Genomic DNA, 24,085 nt, shown 5'->3' on the forward strand with positions numbered 1-24,085 from the left:
CTTGAGCTAAGACTATAAATGAAAATAGCCAAAAACAAACTTGATAAAACCAAGATTCTGCTTAAGACATGCGAGTATTGAAGTCATTGTATTGATTGACGAGGTGAATTCAGACAGTCTAAGGGGTAAAACTGGTGCCATTTCCTACAACAGGAGTCAGTAAACGTTTTCTAGAAAGGTCTAGAGAGTAAATATTTTAGGCTTTTGAACCAAGAGTTAAAATCAAGGAATATTATGTAGGTGTTAACATAACAGATGAGAAAACAAATATTCACAAATATTTTATTGACAAATTCAACACATAATAATAATTGGCTACAATTTATAAAAACACCAATCTACTAATGAGGATAGAAATCTTTTGAAGGTGGTAATATTTACCTTCATTGGGGTTCCAAGTTAGTGCTTATCCTCAAAATTAACTATAAATGTTCACTTGTTAATGCAGCTATATAATGAGATTTTATGTATTTCATCTTTAAAGATATCTTTTCAAATAGATGGGTATTGCCAAATATCAGTATCAATCTATGAGCATATGATTTTAATTGAATATATTTATTGCTAAGCAAGCATTTATAAAATTATATTGCATGCTTTTTAGAAAGTCATTATATTACACAGTCACCACTTGTAATTCAAAGTTAGGTGGGAATTCCTCAATTGTACATATACATGGATTCTGAAATGTCTAAATATTTGCACCAAGGTCCAAACCTCACTGCTGGAAATACAATTTGAGCTCAGAAAATTCTTCAGTTACAAAGTTTGTGGGAATGGTGATCTTGCTTCATGTTTTAATGTTTAACAACACAGGAAGAATATAAAACAGCTTGATATTACCTGGGACTCAAAATAACATTAGTTGTCATCTAAATGACTTTACTGCAGTATAAGTTCTACATATTAGCACTAGCTTGTAATTTTCAGTTGAATTCAATAGGAAAACTATCAAAGTCTTTAGCACAAGCTAACTTCCAAAACTTTGGGAAATTGGTGTTCAATAACAGTAGCTGAGGGAAATTCTGATTATTTAGAAATATTTCAATCTGGGCTCTGAGCTCAAAAAAAGTCACAATGAAACTTTTCCACTTCTAAATTATCAAAGTCCTATATGATGGGGCAAGTCAAGATATTTAGTTTTAATTTCTGACAAAAATTCATGTTCCATAAGAGCAAATAAAGGTCACTGTTGGCATTGATTCAATAACATATGGTTAGATTCAAATATTTTCCACAAAGTATTTGCTAATGAATAATACAATGAATAAGCATAGGATTTAAATACTTAATATTTTCACGTTTTGTAAATTCGTTCGACAAAGCCTCTTTTTAATCCACACGTATTTTTCACACCAACATTTGTAACAAAGCTTAACAGATTCTACTTCAGTTTATACTGGATAATTGTTTTCTTAACTTTTTTGAAAATATTCTTGTCTGTATTGTATCCACATTAGCTACTCACAGAGAGTAAGTCTTCAGTTACTTAAAACTTGGCATTGACTCTTCAAATAAACAACTGAGAAGTTTTGATTGCACCTGATAACTTATCAAGAATCAGGGAAAACCACTTAAAATCATCTGTCTTTTTATTTTAATCAATTAACTAATGATGTAGCTCTCAATATCTCAACTCTTCAAGCAAATGTTCTCACTAAAAGATTAACAGTCATAAACAAGTTTATTTTCTCTAGACATATTTCTTCAGTTGCTGCAGTGAAATACTAATTAATTCACCATTGGTAAATGGCTTTCCTTGCTCAGCTAACAAATGAGCCACCCAGAAACTTATTTTGATTGCATCCTCATTTCATAGTTTATTTCTCTGAAGGAAGTCTCCTGTGATGAGGTATTCCATTTTAAATTTTCTAATTTTTCTGACTAGTGCCACCCTGTGAGCTGGTAATATTGAAATGAGAGTACAATCTGGAAATATAAACATATATTATTTTAGCAGAGCCACAGTGTCACTGCATAATAAACACAATGCTTTACCATCTAATTCAATAACAAAATAATCCAAACTCCACTGTGTCTTAAAATGTGACATTCAAAATCCATTTTCTCTTCTTGTTTTGACTTGATAGGCATGCACTGATAATAAAAAGTAAATAAAATGATGTAGTTATAGCAATATGTGTGGCACTCAAAATGCTGTTGAGTTATAACTGTGTAACTGAGATCTGGAGTGCACCAAATAGCAATATAAAGTGATGAGAATGCCATTATTGGTCTATGTCTCAACAGTTCAACTTTGCCATTGCAGCAGGAAATCATCTATAGACAACAGGTAAATGAAGGGGTGTGGCTGTGTTCCAATAAAACTGTATTTAAGTACTCTGATGTTAAAATTTCATATAATTGTCATATATCACAAGTTGCAATTCTCCTTTTGATTTTTTTAAACCATTTAAAAATATAAACAGCGTTCTTAGTTCAGAGATTGCACAAAAATAGGTGGCAACCTAGATGTGGCCTACAGGCTGTGGTTTGCTGACTCATGTCGCACAAAATCCAAGAAAATCACTTTTCCACAGAGAGAATTACCATTCTTCAATTAAGAGATCTTATTTATATCCCACTGTAAAATTTAAACACATTCTGACTTTAAATTTTAAAAACTGTATTGGGAAACATGAGGCCTGAGGTTGGGCTTTAGTGTAGAATACAAGACTATACATTTGACACAACTGTCTGAAATTCAAATATATCTCCTATTGATAGGTAGTAAGTTTATAATAAAGAGACCTCATTTGAAACTAGAAAATTGAATCAACACAAGAACTAAACAAAACCTTAACTCTTTATCATTTTAATAAAATCAATCAAAATTCCTCTTTTGGCAGACATGTTAATGCTCATATTATTATGGAATAAGTTGCTATCTGGAATCTGCCTTACTTAAACTACTGATGTGCAAATTCATAATTCCATTTACCCTGCTTTAAGTTTGAGGTAGATCACAAACAGATGCCTCATCTATCCAAAATGTCCAAACCCATAAAACAGACACTTAAACATATCCCTCTGGTCTTCAAAATTTCGTAGACCTGATTTTTTCAGGTTATTTTGATAAACTAAAATTACTGAGTCAGAAAATTTTCAATTAAACAATGATTACATTGGAGGAAATACTTGCATATATAATCTTAATAAATAGATGATTATAAAAATCAATATAGTATCTCTTCCAGCATTTGGCAAAGAAGAGATCCAAAAAAAAGGCAGATGAGGAGGGGTGGTGGAGAGCAAGAAGAGAGGCTACAAATAATAGAGACAAAGGGAGAAACCTCAGATTCAAGCCTGAAAGTAATACAACCTAAGAGCATGTATAGTGGGAATCACACAGTCTCAGGTATCCAGTGCTAGAAATTATCAGAGACTGAGAACTAGCCCTCTAACACAATCATAATCTGCCAAAAAAATTTCCTATAAATAGGAAATAAACAATCTTATAAATAATTGAGTTTAACTCTTCTATATATATACATATACACCTTTATATCGTTGATAGATATTAAGAATATGATAAAATGCTCAGTGGCACATATTTAGATGGGTAAATGTAGTAACTTTGTCATTAACATTATATCATTAGATTTCCATCAAGGCTGAAAAGGGGCAGGCAGCAACACTATATAATCTTGTTTTGGATATAGATACTAGCTGTGTAATAATCCCAGAACCTCTTACATTTATTTGAGAAAACCCTACACTATATAATAAACAGAAACCAAGAATATAAATTATTAAATTTATGAGTAAGTTTCTGTAATGAAAATGACAATTTTCATTTTTTATTTTACATTTAAGAATCTTTTAAAAAGGGAAAAGAAAGAAATTAAAAGGTATCTTTTTATGACTAAGAAAGTGAAAGAGATAACCTTAGGGAAAGGGCATGGCATCTATTAAACTTCAAATACCTTCCAAGAAAAGGGTGACCCAGAAGTATGGCAGATCGGAAGAAAAAAAACAATGTTAAGAGTGAAATGGAATTCTTGTTAATCTATTGTAAAAATGCTAGTTTTTGCCAATTAATGCTATACAATTTGAGGAACATAAGCTCATTAGGAAGTTTAAATAAAAGACATTCTTTTTTTTCTTTTTTTCTTTTATTTATTTAAGTGTGTTTTCTCAGGACCCATCAGCTTCAAGTCAAGCAGTTGTCTCAATGTAGTTGTTGAGGGCGCAGCTCACAGTGGCCCATGTGGGGATCGAACCCAGCAACCTTGATGTTAAGAGCACTGTGCTCTAACCAACTGAGCTAACCGGCTGCCCCTAAAATACATTCTTTATATAAAAGATATTCAAGTAGAGCAGTAGTTCTCAGCCATTTGGGGTCATGAAACCCTCTGAAAATTTGCTTGAACCTCCCCCCAGAAAACAACACACACTTTCTACAAAGAATTTTAGTGGGCTTATGGCAGAGATTTTCAATCCCGTCTACACATTAAAATCACCTGAAAAGTGTACCAAAAATTCCAATGCCTGGATCTTACCCTCAGAAAATCTGATTTAGTTGGTTTGGGTTGAGTCCCAGGCATCAGCATTTTTTTAAAGCTCCCTAAGTGATACTAATATGGAGCCAGATATGAGATCCACTATTCAGAAACTCCCTCAAATCTCTCCAGTCTTCATTTACTCACTCATTTAACAAAAATGTTAATTAATCATTCACAACATCTAACATCTAGCTGAAAATCTTGAAGAGTCCAAGAGAAATGTGCTCCAATTTTCTCTGTTTCATACTCACTGCTAATCAGCAGTCTGGCAGATTGCCAGTATGACTCCTATTTATAGAAAAATTCTCCAAGAGTCAGAAATTAATGATTCTCACTTCTAAACTAATGTAACTTTTCACAAAGAACAGGGTAATCCATCTCTTAAACAAACATAAAAGCATACAAAGCAAAAAAGAAAAATGTTTCTGAAGCTTTCCTTAACATCATTCCTTATTAATGCATTACAGCATTTAAACAGGCTAAGGAAAAATGTAAAACACAAGAAAGCACAGGCCATAAAATATTAGCATTTTCATATAGAGCTTTTGAGAGTGTTTTATTCTAAAACAATATAAAGCAAGGTGATTCGGGAACAAATGCTTAGAGAAAGGATACGGAACAGACACAAAGGGAAGAAAAGTAAATACCTAATATTCTGGAGAGAGTCATGCTAACAAAAAGGGCAAAGAAATGAGAAATAAAACCATATTTATTTAACATTATTATAAACATTGGCCCCAACATGCTTTTCAACTTACTCCATCAATTGACCTCCATTTCAAGATATATTTTATGTATATTAAAACATATATATGTACTATTCTTTAATTAATAGGCTCAGTCCATAAATACTATTCCATAACTTGTTTTTGCTCTTTATCATATATTTTGGATATCTTTCCATACAACCATATAATATTAACAAGCTATATGTCTTGTATTATTTAAAACCTGCGTAATGGAAAAATTGTGGCGATACTATGAATATATCATAATTCATTTAACCAATCCCTTATTGATAAATATTTAAGGTGTTTCCAGTGTTCTGCCAAAACAAAACGACTGTATTGAGACTTTTATAGTCCTTGGCCTCTATCCAAATGATATCATATATATATAAGTGATTTCTTAGAAACCCTCATTCATATGCAGATATTAAAAAGTGAGAAAATATAACCTACAAATTGTTTGCAATATTTTTGTGTACACTGAATTTAATAATTAATGAAAGTGACATATTATATCTTATAACAGTTTCTTTTCATCTTTTGGAACTAACAAAAAAATTTCAGATCGCAAATATTTTCAAAGGCCTTGAAAAACGTAAGCACTGTGCTCACACTCCTTAATGTATACAACCACTTCAAGCAATAAAACAAAACAAAACAAAAAACGAATACATAGAGCCTACTATGTGCCAAGGACTATTCAAAGCATTCTACATTAATTCATGCGTGTAACAATCTTCACAACACTGTGAACTGGATGCCATTATTATTACCATTTTACAATTAAGAAAAATGAGGTACAAAAGAATTAAATAATCTGTCTAGTTTCACAATGATAATAAGCCATACTGTCAGGATTCAGTTCCAGGCAACCCACTATATTATTCTTGTATACACATCTTTGCATACTTGTAAGCAATCTAAGGTAATTCCACTAATATATGGATATATATGATGTATAGAAAGATTTGCCTCTTGTATTAAATATATATAATATATACATATATATATATACACACATGCACATATATATTAATGTAATTACCTTAGATTATCTCAACAGTCTCAATAGACACATTGAATAACTCATTCTTGGAATAAAATTCTTGAGGAAAGCCTAATTTTAAACTCATATCCTGAATTTAGACACTGCTGAATGAAATGTAGCTAAAGTTGTGCCTCAGTAAGATGTAAGCAAGTAAATCTATCACATTATCAAAGATTTATTATCCTTAACTTATTACATTACATTTTTGTTCATTTCATCACCATAATTAAGAAATAATGATTTATGAGTATAACTAGTTTTGCTCTCATTATACCCTGAAAAGCAATAAAACAAATTCTTCTTTGGCTACAAAATCCCTTATTTTACATATGCTTATAAAAGGTAGCTATTTTTAATTTTACAACATTAATATCCAATATCTATATGCTCATTCTTGCTCAGTGTTTATTAAAATAAATTGATCAATTTTAGTATAAAGTCCTTGAAATTATTAACCCTAGCAACCTTAAATACACAATAAATATATTTTGATCCATAAATGAATAAATTTTTTGGGAGCAATATAATGATTTTAAAAAAAAAAGGAGTAATTTATGTCACATTCCTTCATCAGGCAGCACAGGAATTAAGAAACGGAATTTGAGAAACTCTACCATCCATTTTACATCGTGCATTCAACTCTACTGTTTAGAGCAGTTTGTCAACCTCGGCACTGCTGACATTTTCACCAGATAATTCTTTGTTGTAGGAGGCTGTCCTGTACACTGTAGGATGTTCAGCAGCATCCATGGCTTCTACCCATTACATACCCTCCCACCTGATAAATAAAAAGGTCTCCAGATATTGTCAAATTTCCCCAGGGCACAAAGTCACCCAGAGTGAGAACCATTGGTTTAGTGATAACTAACACCGTTAACAGTATATCTAGGGCTTCAAATCTTGGGGGACAGCTTCAAGAATCCCAATATGGCTACTAGGAAACACTTCTAATGCAGGGTACTCCCATGCCTCCATTCCTCTCATCAACAGTCAATCCACCATAATTATTGAGCCTTCATCTTGCACAAGGTGATTCGACAAGTATTTGTTAGTTTCTTCAATCCTAGCTGGCCAACTTTAAAGATATTAAACTCCTTTCCAAGAGCTAGTCCCAGGATCCTACCACTCAGTTACTTATCTACAATATTACAATGTTACTGAACAATAGAAAGGAGATTGTTTAATTATATTAGATGGGGACTCTTGGCTGAGTCTTTTGAGGTAAACTTCCAACAGGTCAGATGATACAACATGCCCAATATTGAAGAGAAAATGAGTGCATAATCATTTCTAGCTGTGGTTCTGACACAGAAACAAGTACATACAGTGCTTAGTAATAGATATGTTTCTTTGTGTTGCTCCTGAAAAAAATCAAGAGATAGGTTAAATATTTAAAAGTAGAATGCCTTAATCATGTTTTCTAAATTTAAAAATGTACTATTAATAGGCTTTAATATTTGAGAAGGACTAAAAAAAAAAGTTAAGAATTCTCAAAACTCTTTTAAAATTTTATGCAACAGCAAGAACACAGTGAAGAAGGAATTGGTTTACCAGCCTACAGACATCCCTGCTAGAAGACATCCCTGCTTAAAGAGAAAATAATTCAATTAAAAGTCAAATTTTTGTACTGAATGAATGCTGCTGACATCTCTGAGTCTCTTATTTCTAATACTCAGTGTCCTCATTTCCAAAATAGTTCTACCAATAAGTTTTGAGGATGATATGGGTTTTAAAAAAACAAGAATAAGTTTTGAAAAGAATAAAGCATTATTTCAATATAAGATATTAGCAATCACTAGATGAATACATCACACAGAATTTTGATTTTTCAGAAGACCAAAATTAGTGGATAATGAGTAAAAGTTAACATATTTCTCAAAACACTTCATTCTGACCAAACAACAGTTTATTTTTTATTTACTTTTCATTATTTACAAAAAATAAAATTTGGTATTTTAAATCTGATAATGGACAACTATAAATAAATAATTTGAACTGCTCAGGCTTTTCAAATACTTACATTGCTTGCAAACTTTCTGCTGTTAAATTATTCCACATAATCTCATTTGCCTGAAGATTTTCATTGTCTTCTAGTAAGGAAGTATCAAACTCAATTTCTTGCTCTTTAGCAGCTGATGTTCTAGTAAAGCATGCCAAATAATTTTGATCAATATGAATAACTTATCACAATATAACTTAGCCAAAGGCAGAATATTTTTTCTCATCCAAAGTTATGTTAACAAAGTAGCATAAACACAAATAGAATAATCAAATTAAACTCCAGGCATCAAAAATCTAGTCATGTAATTTCGGCCTTCCTCACTTGTAGACTACAGATATTAACTGGTTTTATTCCTGTCACAATGGTAATGAGTATAAAATAAGAAGACGGATGCATGGAAAAGTAATTGGTGCATTATAAAGTTTAATACACAGTGTCATAGTATTATTATGTGAGTCTTAAATAGAAAATATAATTTCATTGATTAAATATGGATTTAAGCAATGATGTAGTCGCAACTGAAAACATTTTAAAGATCATTATATGATTGTTATATCATTGAGAAAGGACTGAAAATAATTAAAAGCAGAAAAATTTATCTGAAATATCCAATGTGCTAACAAGCTCTTCAATATTTCTTATTTTAACTTGGTTAAGTATTTTATGATAGAAAAAATAATATTGGCATCAATACTGAAAGAAGAATGAAAATATACATACCTGTGAACATCTATGAAATTATTGTATTCTGTGCTAGGGTCTATCTGCTCCACCGACATTTGGATCTCTTTATGGACATTCACTATTTCATCTGTAACAAGACTAGTTATCTGGCTGTATTCATCAAATATACCTTTTCTGAAAACAAAAATAAAATTTTACATTTTTACGTTTATCAAGAACACAGAACCGAACTGATTCAGAACAATAAACATAAGAAATGTAATATCAGTATTTACAGATGGTGGTTTCATATACCACATGTTTTCACATACCTGGATAGTAAAATGAAGGGATTATACAAATGCACAGATTAACAACTTACATTTGATATAAGAACTGCAAATTATATAGAAAAAATGCATTACCTTCTCCAACATGTATTGGAGATGTCTAAGTGTAAGGTAAGTGTTAACCACTTTCTATTTCTAAATATTATCATAGAAATGTCGGTTTCCAGAACATGGAACTGTGGATCAACTCCTAACTTTAATGTTTCTTCCCAGTGTCTGCGACTTCCTTACATGCCCTACCACTTAGTTCTTCCCTTGCCTCTGGGCCTCTGCTCTATATACTGAATTAGAGAGTTCAACTGGTTCTCTACCTTCAGTGACATCTAGGTCTCTTCTCCTGGCCTCCAGTCAGAAGCAAAAAGCGTCATAAAATTTATTAGCCGTATCTAATGAACTAAAACGCAAAAACTATTCTGTTTTAAAGACCGAATCCCCAACTTAAGAATGCTATGCTATAAAAATATACCATTGGTCATTAGTGGCCTCAATAAGTGTGGACAGATAGGCTTACCCTGCATATGTCCTAATATATAAATATAAGGCATTGTTTGTTTGTTTTTTCCAAAATCATTACACCATTTCTCTTACTGTGAATTATTCTCTCAATTACTTTATTTTAAATAGCCAAATACTGTTTGGGTTATAAAAAAAATATATTTAAACTGCTCCAAGCCATGTGGTTTGGAATGATTACAGAAATTATCTGACACAATTTTTAAAAAAGGGGGAATACAGAGAAATTTAATAGACATTTAGTAAATATCACTGGGGTTATAGCATCATAATTGAAAGTACTGAATGATACAAATGTAAGTGAGCTGATCTAGGTAACTCTTATAAAGCAATACAGTAAGTGGTTATGATGTGGAAATCATTAATATTCACCTTTAAGATAAATGAGGGGAAAATGGATGAAGTCTCCTAATGTTATATGAATGAGTATTTGTAACATGAGATTCAATTTAAGTGATATCATCATATTTGAATTTGGATTTTTGAAATGCTAGATCTAAAATACTTTATTAGAAAGTAAAGATAATATGCTGTGGGAAACCATTCTATGTCTCAAAAAAATGTTCTACTGATGATGAAGATACCATTATTAAAGACTCATGTGAAGATTCATTTGAAAAAAAATATTGATTCATTAAACGAGTAGGAAAAGAAATATTTATGAATCAACAATATGCCTTTAAAGTAGACATAACTAAATTTATGAATTAAATATGTTAAGTAGATATTTCACTATTTTATCAATACTCTTAGATGTTTACATATTTAAATTGACTAAAAACATTGATCTTCTTATTGGGAAAATGGGGAAATCATCTAAACCAGCTAATGAAGTCTACCAAAGGCAGTTTATCTTTTTCCATTGTCCTGAATCAATATGTATAGTCCACATGTGTGTATTTGACCAAGGTATATTGTTAGCTCCTCAAAGGCAAAAATTGTGGCCTACTCATCTCTATATCCCCAAGAAGCACCAAGCAATGTGTTTTGCATAGTAGAACTTTAATAAATATTTGTTGTTTTAATTTCATACAAAAAGATGACAAACCTTCAGAAAATTCTTTGTTTCAGGCATTTCAGTTGCTCAAGATTTAAATACCCAACCCTCTGGAGACAGATACCCACTTCTTAACACTAGTCAACTAATAAATGTTTTTTCATATAAATTTCTAGTTAATTGGAGCAAAACAAAAACATACAAAAAGAAAGATGATTTGGGAGGCTAGCTAGAAGGTTTAGGAGCTGAGCATAAAATGAAGGGACACCAGAAGAAATAATCAAAAAGGAACAAAGTAAAACAGATCTGAAACACCCATTGGGCTGGGTCAATAAGGAAGCTTACAAAGCATAGACAACTTTTATATAAGAGCTTGACTAGGAAAAAAAATAATGTTAAAATCACTTTATGAAAGGAAATCATTTTATATCTAATGAGAGATATCTTACAGTGCTTTTATCATTTCTTCTTGCATCTTCTGTAAGGAGTCCAGAAGCAGAGGAAGTGTGGTATCATAGTACTGATTCTGATGAAGCTGGGCCCCTTTTAATGCCAATACATACTGATTATGCAATGTGTGAAGTTTCATTGTGGCTTTGTCGTAACGTTCCTTGGCCTTTTCAGTTTCTTTCCCTGAAGAGATCATCGAAGAAAGTTAGCAAAGACATAATTTAAAAGTTTTATCTTCACGGTGTGCAACCTCATTACCATTATTTTATGTTATTTCACATATATTATGAATAATTAAAAGTTTATTGAACGTATACTATGTGCTTACCTCTATGCAGAGTGCTGTTTATTTGCTAATACTTTGCACAGAGGCTGTTCTGAAGGAGGTATGCATTACAGTAAATGTTTGGTGAATGAAGGATAATGTACAATTTTTTAATAAAATTGTACAAATATATGATCCTTCTCATGTTCAACAGCTTACCCTAAATTAAAACAAGAATGCACATCAAACTGTGTAACCCAGAAAACCAGAAAGTTTTGTAAATCATGCTAAATTTTGAGGTCTATATTTGAGGTATCAATAAAGCCAAGGGAAGACAGAAGATACTTTGTGGAGAAAACAGACCTTCAAAGATGAGGCAAGTCTGGAAAGGTATATGAAAGACACACTAGACCATAGTTCCTCCCTCTCACTCACTCTTTCTCCCTTTCTCCCTTCCTTTCATTCAATGAGTATTATTAACTGATCACCACCAGGAACTGTGCTAAACATCAGGAATTCAGTGTTTGGCGAAACAGAGTCCTTGACATAAAGCCCATGGTCTGATGACTTGAAATTCTAAGTGAAAACAGGGAAAGGATAAACAATGTTACATAGGCAAGCAAACCAATAAGCTCAAAGACAGACAATTTTGAGGAAGCGAAGGAACTATGTCTATCTAAATATGGCAATTTTAGGTTGCGAGTGACATGGAAATCAAGCAGAGAAATTGACTTGGTGTGGGAGAAGTCTAGGAGATAATATTATAAACTAGAACTTTTTGTGGTTCCTTTAATAAAATCATTCAGAAAACATTTACAGATTGATAATAGAAACAAATGTCTACAAATAAATAAAAATGTTAATTAGATCTTTAATTTTTCATGTAAACTGAAGTAGTACTTCATGTCAACTATTTAGATTTAGGGAATAAATTTTTCCAAATATTTATTAATTTTTTCCCTCTTTCCAAACAGTTCTCTAAATGAATTTCTCCCCAAACAGATCTTATGTTGAGAATTTTTGACGCTGGAGACTCTCCTCTGCTGCCACTCGGTTTGGGCTCAGCACCTGAGTATTCCCTACGGATAGGGATCAGAAAAACATTCCCTATCAGAGAATGTCTCCAGTCTAGCACCAAAAGCAAAGAAAAAGAGTTTTTGCAGAAAGAGGAGACCTCAGGTCTCCCCAGACAACACCCAGGGAGAGCAACAGAAGAAGAATTCCCTTGGTTTTCCCATCACCCTCTAATGAGGCTCAGGAACTACATCCAGCTGGTGGAAAAGGAAACAAATCTTTCCAGCAGACTGGTATGTCTCTATGACCAACGAACTCTAGCATTTCCAAATACTAAAACCACCACTGACTTCTCCTCAGAAGCAGCACACAATTATTTCACAGAGTGTGATTCTCTAACCATACCCCATTAGCTGGTTTCTGCATATGGTGATATTAATAACTGTTAGGTTATTCACAAAATGCTGCCCTAGATAACCTAATTCACTTTATAACCTAAAGAACTTGATTAGGAAATAATTTAATCACCAGAGGATCTTTCCTAACCTCTCTCACTACTGACTGGAAAGAGGTCCTAACACTAGAGTGGGAAGATGGAAGCAAATATATTAATACAGTTTTATTGGAAAGAATCATAAAAATATAACATTAGCCACTAAAGAAATGGGTTGTCTCATTTTTTGACTATAACCCACTGGGATAACTTCCATATTTTATGTCATGAACCAGTAAATAATCATACAAATTTTTAAATACACAACTGGTATCACCCTATGAAGGATGCCCTGTGATTTTTAAAAATTCTTTTATAATTTAATCATGATTATTTTTAAATGTTCATTCAGTAACCAAGAAATTTCTGCCTCAGTTAATATAAATCTCTAGAGAAGTTTTAACATGTACTGTATGGCACTAGGGATAATTTTTTTTTAACTCAGGAATTAATTGATCACTTCACTAATACTAATCACAAATGATTTTTAACATTCTCAGGAAGACATCCCCCTACATGTTCGGCTACTATAATAGTTTTGTCATAGAATACTATATTTACTTACCCATAAATATGGCTGCTTAGCATCCTTCTTGCAGAAATACATTTCAAAAAATGTCCCTAAGAGTCAACGCAATTGATACATCTATGGCCAGCCCCTGGCCAGCCCCACAACCTTCCGCTAAAATGACAGCCCCTTTTTCTCCCTACCCACACAAGTGAGGAGGAGACTCCCACGTGACGCTGTCACCCAAGATCCAAATTACATACCCAACCAAAGAAGAACCAATCCTTTGGCTGGGATGTAAGTCACATTCATGCCCGAATGACAGTGAAAGTCCCCAAACACTTAATGCAGAAGCTCCCAGAGCACCCTTTATAAGGCCCTTTTCTTTAATTTTGGGGGATGGGTTGTGTTTTTTGCTCTTTTGATGCACCATTTTTAAGCTAGTTTAGGTTTCCGTTACTTGCAACCCAACAAATTCTGACAACAGACAATGCAAAAGATCATTGCACTTATGCAGGTAAGTAATTCCAAATAATAAAGAGTTTTCCAGAGTCCACCCATTCATAAGAAAATAAGGCAAGTATTTACCAGGCAAGAATATTTGAGTATTGTACTCTGATGTATTAATTTTCATTATAAGTTTAAAAAGGATAACTAGTGAGTGAATCCCATATTTTATGTCACTTTTTAAAAAAATTATACTTTATATAAACTCCATTATTCCGACTTAGTTATTAATTGGATTTTTTAGTATATAACTTCTGGAGTCAAGCTCTCCACACAAACATTTTCATGGAGACATTTAAACAATTTAAATCACCTATCTGTCCTCTGGTTTGCACAGATTTTAAGCTGCACACTACTCATCTGTCTTTCTAGGCAGTGCAAAATGATTCACTAAATTCACAATACTCAGCTCACTAAGATTTTATGACCCAAAACCTTAGAAAAGTTAAGAAGTGTCCAGTTACTTTTCTTTCTTTATCAGATATGGTGTATGACAACTTGAAGAAGACTATTATTATAAGCAAAATCTAATGGTCAACAGCTTACCAGTGGTCATTAACACAATTTAGAAAAAATTAAATGCCTTTGAAAACATCCAAGGCAGAATCCATTACATTAAAATAATGTTAATAATAAATTCTTTAAAAATAGCTTTGGACTTAAAAATGAAATTAGGGGTATGTTTTAGTAGGGTTTTTTGGCGGGGGGGAGTTTGTACTATACAACTCACATACATTTGCGCGTTTGGTTATAATGTGTACTTGTACATTTACACGATCAATTGATTAATCTATCTATATTTCCCTCCTACCCTCCCGCCCTTGTAGGGAAACAGAAAGTTTCAAAAACATGCTCACTTGGCATGGTTTAGAAACAAATTCTGTTGTACTTCTTCCTGATTCATTTTAAAATAAATATTTAGGGTCCCATCGAGACTACACAAATAAATTCAACATACAGTAATACTGTGAGAAAATCAGTTACAAATAAAATTTTAAAATTCCATTTATTTAACAAAATATATTGCAAAAAATTACCTAATACAATTCTTGTCACATAAGCTTTTTGGCTCAGAATATCTCAGATCACCATTATACTTTCTTAACTTTTATAAAACTACAGTTGAGCAGAAAATTAATATGAAACACACATAGTGAATAAATTCACATTGACAAAGAATTATACCTCTGTTGTTGTATGCTTTTGTGTTTTTTTATTCTTTTTGTTTTTATTTTTAATGATAAGAGGCAGTGAGTAGGGCATAGTTCTATGTGTCAATTAAGAGAAGAAAAAATCCTCCCCTACATAATGAACTTTTCCTCCTCTACATAATGAAATTCACAAAAGAACAAATTACAATTCTTTTGTCACCACTTGTTGACAAATCTGCTTAATGTTTGTAATAACAGAGTGGGATACACCATGTGATGCCATAAACAATATTATGAGGCTAGCAAAACTCAATTACATAAGTTTGACATTTACAAGAGACAGGCTAGACTACTCATTAAGCAAGTCTGGAAAGTTAAGTATTTTTTATTGTAAACTTCTGAAGTGTTTACCATTTGTTAAATATTATAGTAGAAAGCCAGCAAGTAGACTCTGATTTGAATAACTAAGCATTCTAGTTTTACATTTTTCCTTTCTTTCAAAACATTCCTCCTCAACTATACAATTTTTACTTATTACTCTGAGTAAGAAGAAAATGAATGGGAATTCATCCTAATTTATAAGTTACTTGGGCCAAATGTCCACATATGTTTCTTTGGTTGGAAGTTAAAATTCAAGTATATATATGTGAATAATGAATGAGCAACCTATTTTACTCAGTGTTGTTCTGAAAATAAGTCAAGAAGTCAGTTTTTGTCTTAGCTTCTCCTCTGATTAGCTCTGCAACCCAATCTAATTTTAGCTTCTAATTTTTAAACCTGGAAGTTAAATTATCTGCTCCTTTCAATTTATTGGGTTGTGATGGAGATCAAATGGCAAAAACTGTCAAAATGCAGAATTAATAGCAAAGGCTAAAGAAGGTACTAAATTTAGAAAGCTGAAAAAAACTTTTTTGATCATCTGCTCCTATTAAGCATTAAAAATACAATACGTACAGTCTTACTGTAATACTTTTAATTTCTTGGTATAAGAATATTTGATATATCAATCAAGAAATATTTATTGAACATGTATTATTGGTTTTAAACTGTTCAGAGAACTAAAATAGGGACCTAATCATTTAATTTTAAAATTGAACATAAAATACCTTTAAAGAGCAAGCTCTCTAACTCTGTGCAACACCATTTCTTTGCATATAGTGATTGCTAGATTCAATTGATTCAGTCTTTTACTAACCTATAAATTAGATGATATACTATATTAAAATCTATATTCTATAAAGTAACAAAGCTGTGAATAGCAGGGATTCTGGGTGGCTGGGATAGGGTAACCTATCATAATTCTGAATCTCCCACATATCTAAACATATTTTTAAAAAGAAGAAAAATAAAACCCACACTCTCAGCATAACTAACAGGCAGAGAATACCCAAATTTTAAATGGTCTATAAATAGAAGCAAGGAAAGCAGTCTTAGAAAGGTAACACTTCAGTGGCAGAAATAGTTAAAATGAAGTAACTTTGGAAATTGTGAAGGAAAAAAAGAAGCAAGAGAGGAAAACTTAAAATCCTGCAGGGGAAAAAAAAAAAAAAGCAAGTAAAAATAAGGAAAGGACACATATATTTCTGTCAAGAACATGAAGGGTATATGGGATTTTACCCTACTTGCAAGTTAACAAATTAGTCTGCCTTGATTTCATGGATGTGGAAAGAAGACACAAATATTCCTGGGATAGAGATAAAGACAGTTTATTTCTCACAGCAATATCTGTAGCTAAAGCATCATCATTTATATGTGGGGGGGACATAATTTAAAAAATCAGATGGTAGCAACCTAGTGAAAAATATATGCACCATGTATGATAGAAAAAGGGCTATTTGTTGCAATATATTTAAAAATTCTTAAAACTTTAAGGGAAAAAGAAAGACCAAAAACTCAATAGAAAAAAAACTGGCAAAACACAAGTCGCAAAAAAATAAATATTTTAAAATGGCCTTCATAATAAAACAAATTAAAATTACAAGATGCTATTTCTCACCTACCAAACTGGCAAACACTCTTTTTTTAGCAAGGGTATGATGAAACAGATACTGTTACACATTTCTGATGGAAATGCAAATTGATAATCCTTACAGAAACAAATTTGGCGATAACAAAACTACACAAACGTTTATCTTTTTACTCTGAAATCACACTTTTAGGAATTTATGCTTAAGATATTCTTCCAATGACAAAAAGAAAAGAAAAGCAAAGAAAAGAAAAGAAAAGAAAAGAGAAAAGAAAAAACGCCACACATAGGTTACTCATGGTAGGAGTGTATATAATTGGAAAAATTAGAGCTAAACTACATATCCACACATAGGAAAGTGCTTGAGTAAACTTATAATGAAGTACTAGGCAGCAGTTATAAAGAATGAGAAAGCAATCTACATACTGCAATACTGTTATTTTCTCTATACAATTATCAAGTAGAAAAGCAAAGTGAAAAAGAATACCACAGTTTGTGTGTAAGAAAGAAAGAGAAATAAAGATATAGTTCTCTAAGTATATAGTTTTGTACAGTTCTCACTTTTGAAACCATTACGTGTAACCATTAATGAAGCAAACAAACAAACAAAATCAATAAGGATAAGAGAAGGAAAAAAACAACTTAAAATGGGATACAACAGAAAGAAATGAACCAAACTATATTTCCAGTGAATAACAACCGCACTGAAAGGAGTAGGGAAGAAAGTAACTTTGGAAATTAATATTGGACTAAATAAAAGGATAAATTTGACTAAATAAAATATTTGACTAAAGATAAAAAGAGTTCTAAACAAATACTGAATGCTAGTTGGTGAGTTTCTTTTTTCAGAAGCATGAGTTAGCAATTCTGAAATTACTTTGTTATTTTAGGATTGATCAAATTAGTATATAGATTATGAATAACAGAAGCCAGATTTCTCACTATCAGAGAAAGAACTTGCAAATACATAAATAGGAAAAGATAGACTGACCTCTATGATGTTTGATTGGAATTGTAAGTATCAATGTGAACCTTTAGTTTTAATATAGATAAATCAACAGATTCAGAAATCGGCATAGATGTATGCGTGTGTGCACGCGCGCGCGAGCGCGCATTTGTTTATTTCCTATCTCCGTCCTTTGAGTGGACGTAGAACAAAGACACTCCACCAGCAATGAGCACACCTAGTACCCAAATATTAGTTTCTAAATACTATTTTCCACTAAAAGGAACATGGTTCCTTAGAGAAATGGAGCAGGACCTAGAGCAGGAAAAGTATAAGATAAGGCAGAAAATAATTGATCTATGAATGACAGGAACATGCCAAAAGGACAGAGGAGCCAGTTTGAGTTTCTCTCTCACATACAGTGAAAGAAAAGGATAAAACAAATTTGGTAAAATAGGGAATATAGGTGAAAGGTATATGAAAATTTTTGTATTATTCTTTCAACATTACTGTACATCTGAAATATCAAAATAAAAAGTTAAAAATGGAAAGCTGTGAAAATCTGATCAAAATTCAAATTATCTGAATATCCATTAAATCTAAAAATTTGGATTTAGACTAGATATGAAAAGTCTCATGATTTGTTCTTCAATATTCTTTATATATAAAAAACTGACTTCACAGATAGAAAGAAAAAAAGTTGATTTTAATATATATGTTTTACAAAGCAGGTATGTTTCAACTATAAATAATATTAACAGACAAAGACAACCAGAATATGAATAGAAAACTATTATTCTTCTTTACAAGATTAGTCAAGTGTGTGGAAGAACAATATTTACAACAAATTAAGAGCATTCCTCCTTTCAATTTTTATCCAGATTCCATGGTGTCCTAGGTTCCATGTCACTTCCTTAAAGTGACACATAGTCACTTCCTTAAAAGATGCTTGATAAGAAAATCAAAACAGATGTTCACAAAACAGTCATCATAACGTTAGGATATAATTTTAAAAGAGGAAGTATAAAGATCACTTATTTAGCATGGATAACCAACCAGTCACTAACCTAATAATGCACTATAATACAAAGGTTATATAACAAGTTAATGAATACTCTTATTGAGTGACTTAAAAGCTACAGGATATACATAGAATATATCTAGAAAAGAAAAACAGATAATATCGGTTGCCTTTGGAGAAATAAACTGGGTAATGTTTAGGAGAAAAACTTTTCACTGTATGCTTACTTGCTTATACCTTATGATTTTGAATTTGGAATTGTGTAAGTATGAAGAGGGAGCCCATGAACCCCATGAAGAAAAGTAAACGATTTAAGAGAACTTCGCAAAACTCTCATCAGCATATCTAACCTTTTATCTGTATGTGGCTGTATATTTCACCTTCTGTCTTAGACTATCACTATGAATAAATTGTCCTGTTCTAAAAGACCAATCCATTCACTTGAGTACTAGATCCACCCTCTCTCACCAGCTCAAAGATATTGCTCCAACAATTCTTCCTTCATTCTACTGTATCATCAGCTTTTCCTTTTCTACAGGAGCATTTTCATCAGCAAACAAGCTGTACTAACTCCTAACCTTTAAAAAAAAATCCTCCCTTGACTCTACTTCTTTTAGGTGCTTCCCTGTCTTTCTCCTTCCCTTACTGCAAAACTCCTGAAAAGATCTGTCTATACTGGTTATCATTGGTTTCTTTCCTCTCACTCTTTCTTTAAACCCATCCCATGTAGGCTTGCTTTCTCCTCTAATGCTCCAATCAAACTGTTCTTGTCAAAGTCATAGGTAACCTATGTTTGCTAAATCCAAATATTAGTCCTCATCTTATGTTTTAGCAATACTCAACCTCGTTGATCACTTGCTCTTCCTTGAAATCCTTTCCTCCCCGATTTGGCTTCCAGAATAATACATTCTTTCGGTTTTCCTCTTATTTTAGTCTTCTTTATAAGTTCCCCCTCATGTTTCTCATTTGTTAATGCTGGGCTGAGTCTTAGGACTCTTCTTTTTTCTATCTTAACACCATTGGTAATATCAACAAATCTCATGGCTTTAAATACTAACATTCAGATTCATATTTTTATCCCATACCTCTCCCAGGAACTCTCCAGAAATAGAGATCTAAGTACAAACTTGACATCTCCACTTAGGTATCTAATAAAAATCTCAAAAACAAACTCCTTATCTTCACTTCCAAAGCTGTTCCTCCCTCACTTTTCTCCATCTTGGTTAATAACAATGTCATCCTTCCAGTTTCTCAGGTCAAAAGTCTTGGAATCATCTTCGACTTCTTACTCTCGTACACTACATCCAATTCATGAACAAATGCTTTAAGGTCTATTTTCAATCAATATGGAGTTGATCCTCAATATTCCTATATTCCTGAATTCACCTACTGTCTAAAATTTATTTGTAATCCCCAAGTTAATATGCATGGTGCTTTCCAGGTTAATCACAGACATGCACACACACAAAGCGGTGAAGGAGTTGCCTGACACACATGTTCCCAACTGAAGTTGAACAGGCTATGCACTGGCTTGTTTTCAGCTCTCATACTGTAAACTGTGCTTTCTGCAGTCTATTTAGCTCTATATTTTTTGCATTTTCTGTGCGTTTTGTTCATAACTTTTCTGTTTAAAACAGCCCTGAGCACAGTACTGAAATGCTATTTAGTAGCCTTATGCTCAAGAAGACTGTGACGTGCCTTACAGAAAAAATGTGTGTTAGATACCCTTGTTTAGTTATGAGTTATAGCACTCTTAGCTGTGAGTTTAATGTTAATGGTTCAACAGTATATATTGAAGGTGTCTTTAAACAGAAACACACATAAAACAATGTATTGTTTCGTGTATTTGGTGATGTGTTGATGAACTGTCAAAAATATTGTGGCCCCGCTTATAAGAAGCTAACGCCTTATGTTACGTCCACGAGGGGCAATGATTCAGGACTCAGTTAATGCAGATTTAGTGTTCACAGTAATTTTATAGAGCACAAGTACAGTAAATAACAATAATCAATTGGATATCTAGAATTTGACCATTTCTCATCACCTCTGCTGCTACCACCCAGGTCCAAACCAGCATAAGCCCTTGCATGGATTATTCCTTCAATAGCCTGGAAGTAACTGGTCTCCTTACTTCCAACCTTCCCCCACCCTCAGACTATTCTCAACAATGCTACCAGGATTGTCCTGTGAAAATGTAAGTTACTTGATGTCATTCTTCTGCTCAAAACCCAATAGCTTCCTATCTTACTCAAAGTAAAGGCCAAAGTGTTTTAAAGGAACTACCAATTCCTACATACTCTCTCCTTTCTTGCCACCACCATCATTCTTCCTCTCTGTTCTAATCTCATATCTTCATACCTTTATCAATCCTTCAGTACCAGCCACAGGTAACGGTAACACTCCTCAAATATTCCAACCATGATCCCATCTCCATAACTTTGCTTTGGCTTTTTCCTCTGTCTGGAGTGCTGTTTGCCCTATATAACCACACACTTCACTCCCTCATCTCCTTCACTCTTCATTTAAATGTCTCTTTCTCCGTGATAGCTAACCTGATCAGCCTCCCAACACCCTACCTACACAGTGCTTTCTCCATCAGACTTACTGCCGCCTAACATACTATATGTTTCACTTAGTTATTTTATTCTTTTAATTAGCAATCTTCTGCTCTAAAATGTAAGCCTGATGGAGGTAGGGGCTTGGGGATATTTTGTTATCTACATTATTCCTAATACAATAACAGTGCCTGGCACATAACGAGAAAATGTATAAATTGATATAGTTCTTATTTTTTAAAAATTAAATTTAAACAAACAAAATTCTTAAAAAGTTAAAAGTTATAGAAAGATTACAATTTTACCTTCTGCATCTGTTTATATCATCTTTCTAGTAATCAAGTCCAAAACTAATATTGTTAAGGAGGTCACCTATAAAATATAGAGGAAAGTCAGCAAAAAGATTTAACTTCTCTTAACCTCTTTGTATGTGAAAATTATCTTTGTTTATTTAATAAAACTAAGCAAATGAGGGAGAAATCAAATAATTATGGTTTCACTTTATGTTTAGGAAGTTATCTCCAGAATATAAATGAATCATGTAGCATATTCTATCCCACATAATATTTCAGTATCAGATGATAATATTATAACTATCACTCCAATTTTTGCAACTTTAATCACATGCAAATTAGATTACTAACTAAAAGTGGCATTAATCTTTATGACCTTGTAAAGTTCCTATCATATTAAGCTCAGTGAGTGAAAAGCCTTCGTGCCATAAGTTGGTTGCTGCTAGATCACGTATTCATAAGGAGGTCCAAAATAAGAGAAAACCTCTCACTTTCAACAGAATTGATGATCAATGACACGAACTTATGGCATGAAGGCTTTTCACATAGCTTGAACTCTTTGTTCTTTAGAGAGTCCTGTACCCAAAATGCATTTCTTCTGTATGTTGAACTGAGAGGTAAATTTCAATTTCAGAAAATTTTTCTAGAGGACCTCATACATGATCCATATGTAATTCCGATTTTGAAAAATCTCCAAGATTTAGAGATTATTGAATAAGAAGGCCAGTTACCATTCTTAGTGGACTCAAAATAAGGAAATACACTAAAATTGCCTTTTAAAAGTTTTACTCATTTTTAAAATTTTGATTTACTTAAATATAAATGTAACCATCTGTCTGAGGTCTGAATTCATTTTAACCTGGTTTTCATAATTAAAGTACTCTTAAGAGACAACTCAATGGATCTAATTCATTTTAACTGGCTATAAAATATCACAGAACTATTCAGAATGTATAAAGAGGCAATTTAAGAAAATCTACTTCCAATTACAAAAAAATTTACTTGTGAATGAGACCTAGCGCTAATTCCCCACTTTCTAGCAGTAGGTAACCTCTTACTGTGTCTCCTTAGGGTAGTATGGGCTTGTAAATAATCAGGGAATTTACCAATCCCTTAGCACTCTTTTTTGCTTCTCACAGAGAAAAAAAGAGTTTGTTTCCCACTCTTGTTATAAAAGGTGTGAAGAGAGCTCCTTTCAAGCTTCTCTACACTGACTGGTATGGGCATGTGTAATGTGGCTCATTCTGTCTTATTTCTTTTTCCTGAATACGACATGTGGTAAAACAGAAGCATTCAGACTTCTACCCGCATAAAAGAAACCCCCACAAATGCTTTTGTGGGTTATTTTGAAGCTTGGTAAATATAAAACCCTAGAGTAATTCTAACCATACAGAATCAATTAAACAGGGTACATCAGAATATTTAACTATGAGGCAGTTACTTTGAATAGCTTTTCTGATACTTCGGTGTATCTTCAAGTAAACTAAAAACTTCCAAGAAAAATCATATTTAAATTCACTTAATTCAATACTGTATGATTCAATATGGTATTGCTTAAATTTTAGCATGCAATACATTTACTCTTAAAATTATTTTTTAACTTTAGTAAAAAGTACTACACGGCAAGTGATCAAGGGCCTATGTCAGCTATATGGGGAAAGATGTTGTAGAATATATATATATACATTCTACAACATAAATAAGCGGGGCATTATAGTGAGACAGAAAAACCTGAGAACGAATAAACTCATATAACTCTCAGAACAAATGATTAAAGAAGATGAAATCCACTAAACCTCCAAAACTTAATGTGTTAAATAGAAACATGAAACATTTAAGAAAAGACCCAAATCAAAACTATTCAGGCAAAATCTACAACACCTGAGATGACAAACACACTGCTAGGATAAAGGCAGATTAGTAATGCAGAAGATAAGATTAGTAAATTTTAGACATAGCCATAGAAAATAGCCAAAATAAAACAGAAAAAGAAAAAAGACAAGAGAAAAAAAAAATGAACACAGCATCAGTAGGCTGTGACACAGCTACCAGCAGCCTAACGTACGTGTAACTAGAGCATCTGAAGGAAAGCAGAAAGAGAGGGGGGAGA

General features: G+C 32.5%; 1 protein-coding gene across 9 annotated transcripts in view; it reads right to left on the reverse strand.

Moving 5' to 3' along the window:
• FER (FER tyrosine kinase) overlaps nt 1-24,085 on the reverse strand; it is a 372,260-nt gene that overhangs the window by 277,921 nt on the left and 70,254 nt on the right. For 6 of the 9 annotated variants that reach the window (XM_019727983.2, XM_019727984.2, XM_019727985.2 and 3 more), the window contains 3 exons: nt 11,256-11,439; nt 9,004-9,141; nt 8,302-8,421 (listed from right to left, as the gene is read on the reverse strand). In XM_019727983.2, coding sequence (XP_019583542.2) covers nt 8,302-8,421; nt 9,004-9,141; nt 11,256-11,439 — 442 coding nt within the window. Of the gene's footprint in view, nt 1-5,162; nt 7,643-8,301; nt 8,422-9,003; nt 9,142-11,255; nt 11,440-21,987; nt 22,055-24,085 lie in introns of those variants that run through there. The other 3 variants (XM_019727986.2, XM_074328622.1, XM_074328623.1) reach the window with 3 other exon arrangements.

Source organism: Rhinolophus sinicus, linkage group LG03 (assembly GCF_036562045.2).
Source record: "Rhinolophus sinicus isolate RSC01 linkage group LG03, ASM3656204v1, whole genome shotgun sequence".
NCBI classification, from domain to species: Eukaryota; Metazoa; Chordata; class Mammalia; order Chiroptera; family Rhinolophidae; genus Rhinolophus; species Rhinolophus sinicus.